The sequence below is a fragment of the Hordeum vulgare genome, chromosome 3H (assembly GCF_904849725.1).
Source record: "Hordeum vulgare subsp. vulgare chromosome 3H, MorexV3_pseudomolecules_assembly, whole genome shotgun sequence".
Lineage (NCBI taxonomy): Eukaryota > Viridiplantae > Streptophyta > Magnoliopsida > Poales > Poaceae > Hordeum > Hordeum vulgare.
The window spans coordinates 197,522,161-197,535,680 of record NC_058520.1 but is presented as its reverse complement, the minus strand read 5'-3'; the positions used below and the strand labels follow the sequence as shown (position 1 = coordinate 197,535,680).

Below are 13,520 nucleotides of genomic sequence, written 5' to 3'. Positions count from 1 at the left end.
ACTTAGATATGAATTTTAGCCATGAATTAACGACTTAGATACACGTGCCAGACTTATGAACTGAGATGGAGGAAGTAATGTGTATACACGCCACTGTCCCTCTGGTTATTTTCTTGTTATGAGGCATCTATGTACATATGTAATTATTGTACTAAAGTAATGTGTATACATGCCGTCTCGTGCTGAGGATTCGGTTACACTATCCAAACCTGTATATCCAAACGTACATACATTGGGGGTCCATGCCCGTAATTGCATGCCGTCCGATGAAGACAAGCAACAGGCCCAAATCGAGCAATATTCCCTCGTCGATCGCCATAGAAGGTACAAGTCGGCCCACACGGGCAGTTGGGGTCAAGTGAACCCGCCGCACGGAGAGCGCACACACAGAGTTGACACAGGCGACGTTTTCTCCACTCCACTCCCTTTTCCCTACCGGCGCGCACGTTCCCCCGTTGTCACCGACCTCTTGGCCCCACCATCCTCTGACACGGTGAGCCCACCTGACAGTGGGCATCCCCGCTTTCTCTCTGGGCTCGGCATTAATCACCGTGATGCCTTGCCTTTTGTTCATTCTTTCTTTAATTTGTTATTCCCGAGGATGGCTACCTCGCTTCCGTCGCAAGTCCCGACCGAGCACTTTCTTCTTCTTTTCCATATTTCTCCGCTTCCCCCTCCTCTCACCGATCGATCCCGAAAGGCAAAACCCCTATAGGCTATACCTACTGATTCCAAACCCACCGCGCGGGCGAGAGAAAGAATCTCCAGAGAGCGATGCACGCGCCGGCGAGGAAGGCCGCCGGCGGAGGGGGCCGCGGCCCGGTCGCGGCGGCGCTGCTGCTGGTGGCGGCCGGGGTGTTCGCGTTTCTGATCTCCTACAGCGTGCTCGCCATGGTGCTCCGAGGCGGAGGCGGCGGCGGCAACGGAGGAGGAGGAACTGCGCGGGTCGGGACGGGAGTCAGGGACCCGGTGGTGCGGATGCCGGAGTGGATGCGGGCGGCGGGCGGTGCCAGGGGCCGGAGGCGGCCCTTCCACGTGGCGCTCACGGCCACGGACGCCCCATACAGCAGGTGGCAGTGCCGGGTCATGTACTTCTGGTACAAGCGGATGCAGGCGCGCCCGGAGGGCGCCGACATGGGCGCCTTCACCCGCGTGCTGCACTCCGGGAAGCCCGACGGCCTCATGGACGAGATCCCCACATTCGTCGTCGACCCCCTCCCCGCCGGCAAGGACCGTGTAAGTACGCCACGACTAGCATATCTTCTGTTTCAGTTTGTCTGTCTGTTTGTTTGTTGTGCGCGACGTGGGGCGTTGTGGGGCTACGTGTGCAGACGGTCTCTGTCTTTTCGGATTTTAAGACGAGACAAAATGAAAATCGGTGCTTCGCTTCCAACTTGCAGCAGCAAAATCAAGTGATTGTTATTCCTTTATTCAGTCTCGGGTATTGCCCCTGTTAAGCTCATGGATTTTGCATGCACTAGAGAATCCATTTGTGCCGTAACTCGTCACCCGCTCTCCTCACCAAGTCCTGCTTTCTTGCCTTCCCTTGAGCACTGTATTTGCCCTGTCAGCTTGAGCATTATTTCCTTCATGTACACCCAGTTACAGTTACTGGGGAAAGCAACATCAGTTTTGAAATGCTCCCCAGGTTTGATTATGATACTGTCTGCACTGCAGGGCTATATCGTCCTAAACAGGCCATGGGCATTTGTACAATGGCTGCAGCAGGCAAAGATTGAAGAAGAGTAAGTAAAGACTGATATGCCCTTAAGGTTTAAATACTTTCAGTATGGTTTACTTTTAATCTTCCACAAGACACTTTATGATTTGGCATCCAGACATCCATGGTTAACCAAAAATAAGCGAAACAAGGAAAGTTGTTGTTGGTGTTTAGATGTAAGATGGGAAACATATTTAGGCACATTGATGCATACATAACATGGATTTTTTTCTCTCTCTGTGTCTTTATAACTGTTCTGTTCTGTTGAATATCACAGGTACATACTGATGGCAGAACCAGATCATATATTTTTGAAACCTTTACCAAATTTAGCTTTTGACAATGATCCAGCAGCATTCCCCTTCTTTTACATTACACCATCCGAATATGAGAAAATCATCAGGAAATACTATCCTGAAGAAAGGGGTCCTATCACGAATGTCGACCCTATTGGGAATTCCCCTGTAATTATTAAGAAGGTAATTCACTGTAGTTGACCTGGCACCCTTTAGATTGCAGTCTCATGGATGATATGAAGCTCCATTCCATTCATTTGGTTTTGCATGACTTTGTGTTTCAGTTAGTCATTTTACTGGATCTAACTTAATCTCTCGTTATATGAGGAAAGTTTAGACTCTGCTTGAGAAGATCGCTCCCACATGGATGAATGTATCACTACAAATGAAAGAGGATCAAGAGACTGATAAGGCTTTTGGATGGGTTCTGGAAATGTAAGGATTATCTTTTCTTGTGTGTGAATTTAATAAATACATTTTCTCATTGTTACTTTGTTATAAATCCAGTTTTTTTGTTATTTCTCTTTGGCTTCTAGGTATGCATATGCTGTTGCCAGTGCATTGCATGGGGTTCAACATATCCTTCGTAAAGATTTCATGATCCAGGTAATGAAGCGGCTTCTGATTTTCTGCCGCAAGTATACCTACGCATTGAAAATTATGTGCTTGATTGACATGATTAGAGTAGAGCTATTACTGACACCCCTTAAAAAATGCAGCCACCATTTGATAAGAAGCTCGGCAATACATTTATTATCCACTTCACCTATGGATGTGACTATACACTCAAGGTATTTATCAGGGCCTACTATTCATAAGTCTGTGATTCTTTTTTTTATAGATCTCATTCATATGAAATGAATACGATTGAGGGTAGAAAGTTAAGGCCCCATTATTTTCTCTCTATTATGTTACTAATCATAAGGCCGTCCGTTTGGTATTCCGGCCATAACACAAGGTATTTGATAATATCTTGGGAAATAATTTCAGGGCGTACTGACATATGGGAAAATTGGTGAGTGGAGATTTGACAAGAGATCATACCAAGATAGGCCACCGCCAAGAAATCTTACATTGCCCCCTCCAGGAGTGCCAGAAAGCGTGGTACGTTTACCAGCGAATAAATTGGAAAATTACGTAACAAGTTTTTTATGATTTTTAAGATGCAGAGGTATTGTATATGTGTTCAACTTTTACAAAAAAAAAAAAGTAGAGTTTCATATTATTGCATTCATCTTCCATTTCATTTGAATAAGTTAAGGTAACATATTACTACTTTTACAAAAAAAAAACAGAAGGAGTATATGCTATGATGATTAGCTTAATACGAGTTGGTAACTGTGTGTGAGCCATATTTTTTTTCCTATATCAAGCCGAAAATGTTTCTAAGACTGGAATTTGGAACTTTTTAAAGTGGCCACTGAAACTGGCGTAATTTGATTAATTGAGATGAATATGACTGCTGGCATGGCAGGTCATGGTATACATCAGCTGTGCTTGGGATCAGAAGTTGGTATGCTCTGCGATGTTTTCCATTTAAGCGCTTCTTTGAAGAACAGCGATCCCTTACGTTGATATCCCTGACACTTTGGATGAAGTCTCTTACAATACCACTGTTATCTATGGACTAAAAAAGTGTGTGCGTTCTCATGCATTGGTCAATGGGTGGTTTTGAAATCGCTGCTTCTTGATAATGCTGATTAAGTCATATAATCATGTTGATTTTAATAAGGATGGTTATTCCATCTTAATATCGGGGTATTATTTGTATCTACAAAATTTGACCACTATCCTTCTGTGATTGTCTGATCTACACTCCTTGCAGGTTACACTGGTAAAAAGGGTCAATGAAGCTACTGCAAACCTTCCTAGGTGGGATGATGGATTATAATCTGTGTGGACGTCAAATATCCGGGGCCCCTTAGGGGTATACATCAGAAATACAGAAGTAGATAGTTTTTCTTTCATACTTAGGCCCTGCTAGGAACACGGAATTTTTTCCGATTCCTGCAGGAATTAACTCTTTCCAGTGAATTATCTGAGATCCAAACAGAACCTTACAGAAAGAAAGAACATAGCAGCCCATTTCTTTTTCCATTTAAGGTTATCTTGTAAATTTTTCTGACTGGTAAGATTCAAATATAGTCTTAAGCGAGCGCAGTTGTGCTTGCACACCCCTTTGGCAATGCGCTATGGAATATATGCAGTATGCCAGTTTGATTAGAATAAACGACCGTTCGGTTAAACTAAGCCATCTCACTGACATAAACAGTTTCATCTAAGGAACAGAATCCATGTCGATGTACTAGTGTCTGAAATATAGTGTTGTTGGCATGTCTAGAAGGAACGCAACAGGCGTGTCATGTCCAGCTTGTGCGTTTCGGTGCGATCTGTCAACGCAAAGAATGTGAGCAAGGTCATGCCAAGTACAAGAACCTCATGTTACGAGACACACCGGACAACCTACACAAACAGTATCAACAACAGTGCAACCGAATCATATCATTGTTTTGTAAATTTGGTGTACCACGAGTAGCGAGGGGACGTTTGTTCTAGGGGTGCAAGGCCCTTTCGTTATGAAAATGTCTCGCAAACGCGCCTGGAGTATGAAAATGTTGTGGCGGAGTGCTGGCATGCCCAGCAACGCGCTCCTAACCTTCAAGGGATTGTTGATTCTTCGAGTGCCATGCAAAGGCGACTCGAACCTTGGGGATAGAAAGAGTTCGGCTGCCTAGCAAGGACAGTTCAAAAGCTGTTTCAGAGGTTGATTTGTAGGGCGAGAGCCCATGGAGGAGGAGAAGAGCACGATGACAAATCTTACGGAAGCTCTCTGGCAAGAGGAGATCTGGGTTCAGCAACGGTCGCGTGTGCTGTGGCTACGCTACGACGATCGTAACACGATATATTTCCAAGCTCACACGAAACAACGTCAGAGAATGAACAAGATCATGGGACTGTGGAGAGTTGATGGTTCAGTTTGCGCTAATGCTGAGGAAGATAGAGTGAAAATCTTGGATTTCTATCAATAGTTATACAACCTTGCAAGGGCCTTCAGATGGCAGCAAGTTGTTATCGTATGTGACAGCGCACGTCACCCTAGGGATGAATGCAACTTTGGATAAAGCCTTCGAACCGGAATATGTGCACAAGGCCCTATTTCAGATGTCCCCTTCTAAGGCACCGACGGTTTCACCATTGGCTTCTTTGAGAAGCATTGGAAGCTACTTAGTGAAGATCTGACCAATGCAGTTCTGAACTTTTTGAATGTTGGTGAGCTGCCGGTGGGTTTTAGTGATACTTCAATCACACTCATACCAAAGGTCCGTAATCCGGCAACTATCTCACAGTATCGTCCCATCTCTTTATGTCCGGTTTTGTACAAGTTGGCAGTTAACGTCGTCACAAACAGAATCAGGGAATTCATGGACGAGATGAGGAACAAAGTGTTTCATCCCTGGATGACCGACAACATACTAGTTGCGTTTGAAAATATCCATGCTACAGGCGTAGGAAGAAGGGGAAGAATTTCACTTGTGCAATCGTACTAGATATGATGAAAGCTTACGACCGAGTTGAATGGAGCTGCTTGGAAGCTATATTACTCAAGTCTGGTTTTGGCGCCAAATTTGTTTGACTGATAATGAAATGCGTGACGTCGGTTTGGTTTTCTGTGCGAGTCAATGGGAACTGTTGCCGCACTTTAGCCCATCTCGAGGACTGTGTCAAGGATACCACATGCCACTGTTCCTGTTTCTCATGTGTGCAGAGGGTTTTTCTTCACTACTCAAATATTATGGCACTATGGACACGGGGATTAGAGTTAATTTTTGAGCTCCATGGGTCAATCATCTGCTCTTTGTAGATGATAGTCTTATCATCATGAAGGCCGATGTTCAAAGTGCGGCCAGATTAAATGAAATCATGCTTATATATGGAAATGCTTATATATGGAAGTGCCTCGGGCTAGGGTGTGAATAGAGAGAAGAGTGCTATCTTTTCCAGCCCGAATACACTGCACGGCCGCAGGCAAACTATCAAACACTCTCTGGATGTCCATGTTGAGGCATTCAACGAGCGCTACCTAGGTCTCCCAACCGCCGTGGGTAAGATCACAAGTGGTACTTTTGATCACATAGGGGAAAGATCGAGGAGCAAGATGCAAGGTTGGTCAGAGAGACTTTTTTCTTGTGCGGGACGCGAAATCTTCTTAAAATCCATCATTCAGGACATCCCAACATACAACATGAGTGTTTTTCTCTTGACTAAGAAGGTATGCAAGTGTCTCAAATCTTGCATGGCAAAATTTTGGTGGGGAAGTTTCATAGACAAACGTTCTTTGCATTGGATATCATGGAAGAAACTTGCAACACCAAAGTGTAGAGGTGGCATGGGATTTCGAGATCTCCAGCTCTTTAATTTAGCACTATTGGGCACGCAAGTATGGCGTTTGATTACAAACCCCAACACCTTGTGCACGAGAGTGCTAAAGGGGAAATATTTCCCACACATGAATTTTATGCAAGCTTCAACTCCGAGCTCATCCTCAGCCACTTGGAGGGTTATCATAGATGGACGGGAAGCTTAGCTAACTGGTCTCATGAAGCGTGGCGGTGATGGCTCCACGATCTCCATTTGGAAAGATTGGTTGATTCCAGCTACAGATACTTTTGCTCCTCTACTCCGAGCTCCGGGCACAAACGTATTGCTGGTTAGTGATCTGATATATACGGACAACTGGACTTGGAGGACAGACCTAATTCGGGACACTTTTATAACTCAAGATGCAGAAGCGATTTTGAACATCCCCGTGCGATCTAGTGGAGGTGATGATTTTCTAGCATGGGAACATGAAGTTTCAGGCAACCATACCGTTAAATCAGAGCTCTAGTGAGTTGCAACATGGGTCAACACTACATGAATCAGCTTCTTTGTCGTCTGCCAAAGCAGACGGCAAAGGGGTATTCCACTGTCGGCAAAGGAATTTGCCGTCAGCCTCCTGTCGGCAAAACTTCTACGACTACTGTCGTCAGTAAATGTCCTTCTTTGCCGTCTGCCTGGGTAAAGCACATGTCAAAGGGGTTTACCGTTAGTCACATGTGCAAGCAGACGACAAAGGTGTTTAGACGACAGCCGACAGGCAACTATTCCATTAGGTGGCTAACAGAGCATTTTCCATTTGCCTTCTTTAAGCTCTTTGCCATCTGCTTTGTTAAACCCTTTGCCGTCTGCTTTCCAGGGCAGCAGACGGCAAAGTACCCATATGGGCCAGCCGCCTGGTGCCCAATTTGCACAACTATTTGACGTCTGCCTCTTTAAAACCTTTATCGTCTGCTTTGTTAAACCCTTTGTCGTACGCTTTCCGGGGAAGTAGATGGCAAAGTACCCATATGGGCCAGCCGCCTGCTGCCCAGTTTGCACAGCTATCTGTCGTCTGCCTCTTTAAAACCTTTGTCGTCTGCTTTGATAAATCCTTTGTTGTCTGCTTTCCGGGGCAACAAATGACAAAGTACCCATATGGGCCTGCCGCCTGTTGCCCAGTTTGCAGAGCTATCTGCCACGTGGCCCCGTTTGTCGTCTGTCAGCTGATGGCAAAGGCCTTTGCCATCAGCTGGTAGATGACAAAGAGCCCATATTGTCACTGTTTTGTTTATTTTATGTTATTTCACAACACTTATATGATATACATATATTTCACATCACATATATTATATATAGTTCACAACTCGTATATATAGTTCACAGCACATATATGATATACATATAAAGTTCATCAGTGTCATTTGTTCATCAATCACAACACATACATCGAAAGAACCAACATACAAAGTTTTACATTGTTCATCCATATATACATACATATAGTTCCACATTGTTCATCAACTCAAATGAAAACAAAAACTAAAGCACTCCATCAATGCCAGCTTCCATGTAGTAAATCTAATCTGCAAAATAGGAATAAGAAAGTTAGAAGAAGAAGAACAATATATGCCATTTTTGAGCTTATTATGTCATTTTGGCGGAAGATAAGCAAAATATATGACCTTCTTGAGCTAACCAAGGTTATTATGCCATTTTTGACCTAACTAAGCTAATTATGTCATTTTGGATGAACATAAGCTAACTGTCTAACATTTATGATGTAACAAATGTTCTTATGCCATTTTGACCTAACTAAGCTAATTACGTCATTTTAGAGGAAAACAAGCTAAGTATATAACATTTATGAGCTTACCAAGGTTCTTATGCCATTTTAAGCTTATTATGTCATTTAGGACGAATATACGCTAAGTTATGAGCTAACCAAGGTTCTTGTGATGTTTTTTTACCTTACTAAGCTAATTATGTCATTTTGGAGCTAAAGTAGCTAATTATGTCATTTTGGAGCTAAATTAGCTAATTATGTCATTTTGGAGGATAATTAGCTAAGTACTCCCTCCGTCCCAAAATGATTGTCTCAACTTTGTACTAACTCTAATACAAAACTGTACTAAGTTTAAGACACTTATTTTGGGACGGAGGGAGTATGTCTTTGTTGGGAAAATAAGCTAAGGAGAAGAAGAAAGAGGAGAAATTAGCTAATTATGTCATTTTGGAGCTAAATTAGCTAATTACGTCATTTTGGAGCTAAATTAGCTAATTATGTCATAAATGAACTAGAGAGAACTTACCGTCGTGGTCATCTAGGATAAGCACCAGGGTTGCTCGGGCCGGTTGAGTTTGGAGACGGTTGCCCTGGACAAGGGTCATGCGATTCCGCTTGGGAGTTATTCCGCAGAAAAGATATTTTGCAATGTCTCGTTAGCATGATGACACATGTTAATACTAGTTTATAATGACCATTGAAATGAAACTCACCGTGCCAATCGCAGAAAAGACAGGCATCAGCGGAGGGGGCTGACCGGTCTTCTCGCACATAGACTGCACATTTGGTTTTGAAGAGTCGGTCGTATTAGTTAGTAATGAAACAGACATTACACACATGATTTGGCTAATGTGAAAAAGGAACTTACCACAATAAGTTTGTACATGGCCAGGTGACCCGCCTCATTCCAGGCCCTCTCCTCCTCCAACAACCGAGCCGTGGTCCGGTCCCTCTCCTCAAAAGCAGCCTGAAGATTAGCCTGGTTTTCCACTCTCTCTTTCTCAAGAGCAGCCTGGTTTGCCGCTCTCTCTTTTTGAGGAGCAGCCTGCAACACCATTCCTTTCTACCACTGTAATGATCGATAGACACACACACAATGAAATGGATGAAAGTTTTGTGAGTCCCTACAACTAACCTTGATGGCGAGATCGACTAGCCGTGGACAAGGCGTTATCTCAGGACAGGAGCTCAACTGGCGCGCCTTGATCTCCGGGAGAGTGAGTGGACAACATATTATCCCATCTCCAAAGTCTATCGAGCCATGGGGCCTCCCGCCACCAAATATCATCACGAGCTCTAGATCCAAAGGTTCCTAGCTCGGGTTAAAGTCCTCCCCTTTCCTAGCCTTCCCCCACGTCCCTGTATTTCACGAGCTTGTGGTGGGACGAGATGTTGGTGAACTTCTATGGATGATCCAGGTCAGACTCACAGAATGCCTTGGCCTTCTTGTAGGAGGCAGTATGGGCCATACCATAAAGGTCGTACAACTCTGACACCTCCGTCTTATTGTGATGCGCCTAAAAGAGAGGAACAAAGTATTAGTAAAGGGCTCAAGTGTGACACCCTCAATTTGATCGTACGCTAATCATACACGTAAATGCGTACGACCAAGCTCAAGGACTCACGAGAAGATATCACAACACAACTCTAGACACAAATAAAACATACAAGCTTCATATTACAAGCCAGGGGCCTCGAGGGCTAGAATACAGAAGCTTGATAAACACACGAGTCAGCGGAAGCAACAAATATCTGAGTACGGACATTAAACATGAGATGCCTTAGAGAAGGCTAGTACAAAAGATACAACGATCGAACGAGGCGAGGCCTCCTTCCTGGGAGCCTCCTAACTACTCCTGGTCTTCAGCGGCCTCCATGTAGTAGTAGGCATCGTCGGGGTAGCAGTCATCGTCGGCGGGATACGCCATATCCTAGGCTCCATCATCTGGTCGCAGCAACGGATCAAGGGGAAAAGGGGGAGCAAAGAAACGGTGAGTACTCATCCAAAGTACTCGCAAGACTTACATCAGAACTATGCTAAGTATGCATCAGTATCAAAGGAAGGGTTTATAATGGACTGACTGCAGCAATGTGAGAAAGAGAGGGAAGGCCTAGTCCTATCGAAGACTAGCATCTTCAGGGGTCTTACAACAATAGACGAGAGTAGAACAGGCAACACAAATAATAGTCATATTGTTGCAGCAATATTAATATGAGGTCACGCCCAGAGATTCTCCCTTGACTCCCTGCGAGGAAGAAATCCCGGAGCAAACATTCCAATTAAGTAACAATTGTAGTTGTATAAGATCGGGGCACAACTCCAAGTTGTCCTGTAATCGTGTACACGGCTATTCGAATAGATAAGTTCTTCCCTGCAGGGGTGCACCATATATTCCCGTCACGCTCGATAAACTCTGGCCGGACACACTTTCCTGGGTCATGCTCGGCCTCGGAACATCGACACGTCGCAGCCCCACCTAGACTCAACACAGAGGCCAGCCCGCCGGTCTAAATCCTAAGCACGCAGGGGTCATGGGCCCATCATCCTTTGCACTCCTGCATGATTCGAGGGCGGCCGATGTCAGTCCTGGCACCCTTTATTACAAGCGCGATGCCTATATAGACCACTCGGGCGCGCTCCGCTCCATTGCTGATGTCTGAAGAGGTTCGACTGATACCACGACATCGAGCACCCATAACTCCTCCCACGTAGACGGTTAGTGCGAATAAGGTCTCCGACCAACCCAGATCAAATACCCAAATTCTTAGCATTTTAATTAACTCATTGACACATCCACGTGGGAATCCACCCGCCTAACATTATTCATCAATGTTCCCAGTAACATGGTCAAGTAACTGTGTGGTTGTAACATCAGGGGGATCCGAGGTATCACCCTCGTTGGATTCTGAACGATGTAACCATCAAGATGGACTTAGAGGAATCACCTTTGAGGGTCTCAAACTTGAGGGGTTGCACGACAAAATCATCTTCGGGAGTGGTGAAGGAGGGATCACCCTCGATAACCACGACCGACTAGCTGCACTACAGTGATAACAGCATGAGTACTTCGCGAGGTGACATCCTCGGTACCTGATAGTAGCTCTACATCGTCGTACAACTAAGGGTGGTGTAAGCGTTGTGTCGGGCCTTGGCTCGTCGATTAGGGATCGATACTTGTTGATAAAGCAGGGCAACTGGACTAAGGGGGGCAAAGGGGATGACCGAGCCATCTATACTAACCAGTTTAAAGTGCGGTACTGAAAGTAGCAGTTCATAAAAATTAGGCTATGCACCAGATATAGGAGCTAACTACAACAGTAGCAAAATTCTAATGCAAGCATGAGGAAGACATAAATGGGCGATATAGGAATGATCAAGGGGGGGGGGTTGCTTGCCTTGTTACTCTGCGGTAAAGGGATGGTCATCAGGAGGGTAGTCGTACCCAACAGCAGCGTCAGTCTCGGGGTCTACCGGTAAGAAGAGGGGGGAAGAAACAATAAATATAAACACAAATGCAATCACTAAGCATGACATGTCAAGATGCAGGGCTAGGAATGAGCTAACGCAGTGCTATCCATCATAGACGGATCGGGAAAATATCAGATGATATTTCCCGAGTCTCTGGATACCACCGGTCACACGAAAACGATGGAAAAGTTTCATGTTCGCTATGCGAGGGGCACGAGACAAACGAATGAACAACATATCCGGGTTCGTCTTGTTTTGCACATGAACTTTCATGTTCAAAATATTTCCATCTGACTTATGATTTATTTTATATTAATTTTTAAAGTTTTATTATTTATTAGGAATTAAACAAATTTAAACAAATTAGATAATTAAATATGACATCATTGTGATGAGAGCATGACATCACCGGTCAACAGGGTTTTGAGTGGTCAAATATGACGAGTGGGTCCCATGTGTCATAGGCACATTAATTTTTAGGGTTAAATAACTATTTAATCAAGTTAATTAATGGGGTGGGACCCAACTATCATACACTACTTTAGGATATTTTATTTATCCTAATTAACAGGTTTAGCTAAGAGTTTATTTAATTAACTTACATAATCTTTAAACATTATAATTAACTAAATACTTATTTATCTATTATTATTGTGGTAAGTCCTAAATATTCCAAAACAGTAATTACTGCTTAACTAAATAATTAATTCAATTAATTAATTAATTAATATTAAACATTTACAAAAAAAATATTCATTTTAAAATTCTGTTTTTAGAGGCATGGGCCTGCATGTCATTGGAACAGCGAGCACACATACACTACATGCACACACACCCTGTACACACATTTTTATACATACATTCATACATGCATAAATTTGACATACATATCTTTGCACATACATACACCTACACATATACATACATACATATATATCCTTTTTTTTCTTTTTTTACATACACACACATGGCGGGTTTATCCCCCATACACTAATCACACCGGGGGGGGGTTAATCCCCCAGGTTATAGGATGGCCCAGGGCCGGCCATGGAAGGTGCGGCCATGGTGCATGCGAGCACAGGGTCGGTGGCTCGCCGGAGCATGGGGAAACGACATGGGGCGAGGCGGGCAGTGGAGGCCAGATCCGAGGGGGCCGCTGGAGTGTGGGGTGAAGGGGAGAGAAGGGGAGGAGCCCGACAGCTCACTTGCGTTGTAGAGGAAGACGTGGCTCGGAGGAGGTCGGGGAAGCCGGCGGGGTGGTGGTGCGGTGGTGCGGTCCGGCGAGGGGCGTCGGAGATGAGGTGTTGTCCGACGAAGGTGGAGGAGGCGGCCGGTGGAGGTGGTGCGCGGGGGTGAGGTGGAGGAGGGGAGCTGGCGAGGTGGTGGCCGATCGGTGGGGAGGCGCAGGCCGGCCGGGTCATGGCGGCCAGAGAGGAGGCCGGCGGCGGGGTGGTGCACGAAGGAGGCAGGTTTGGAGGAGGGCCGACAGCGGGGGCTGGGCTCGGCGGAGGCGGGGCGCAGGTGGCTGGCGAAGGGTGGTGATGGGGGGTCGGTCTCCCCAGCTCGATCCCTCCTGGATCGAGGGGAGAGGGGGAGCTGAGCGAGGTGGGGAGGCTCGTTGGGGACTGGGGAAGTGGGGGCTGCGAGGGGTTGTGGTGGTGGCTGCACGGATTGGGGGCTGCGGGAGGGTTAGGGTTTAGGTGGGGGGTTAAATACCCGATGGTGTGGGGTGGGCCGATTGAGGTGGCCGGCGGGCCGGTTGGCCCAGTTGGGTGGGGGGACTTTTTCTTTTTTTCTTTTACATTTGTATTTTGTTTTGTTTTAACTTTTGTTCTAACTATTTCTTTTTTGTTTAGTTTTAGTTTCTTTTTAAATTTTGTTTTATAAAATATG

General features: G+C 45.2%; 1 protein-coding gene across 2 annotated transcripts; it reads left to right on the top strand.

Annotated features, from left to right (window-relative positions):
* Nucleotides 1-582: 582 nt before the first annotated feature.
* LOC123443505 (hydroxyproline O-arabinosyltransferase NOD3-like) lies at nucleotides 583-4,202 on the top strand. 2 transcript variants are annotated; one of them, XM_045119892.1, is made up of 9 exons: nucleotides 583-1,236; nucleotides 1,678-1,745; nucleotides 1,998-2,199; nucleotides 2,354-2,451; nucleotides 2,553-2,622; nucleotides 2,736-2,807; nucleotides 3,007-3,120; nucleotides 3,491-3,529; nucleotides 3,842-4,202. In XM_045119892.1, exons 1-9 carry the CDS (start codon nucleotides 775-777, stop codon nucleotides 3,905-3,907), a joined length of 1,191 nt encoding a protein of 396 aa, XP_044975827.1. In that variant the 5' UTR covers nucleotides 583-774; the 3' UTR covers nucleotides 3,908-4,202. The 2 variants fall into 2 exon arrangements, with proteins under 2 accessions (XP_044975827.1, XP_044975828.1); XM_045119893.1 differs by lacking the exon at nucleotides 3,491-3,529 and having other exon boundaries at nucleotides 585-1,236.
* The last annotated feature ends 9,318 nt before the right edge of the window (nucleotides 4,203-13,520 follow it).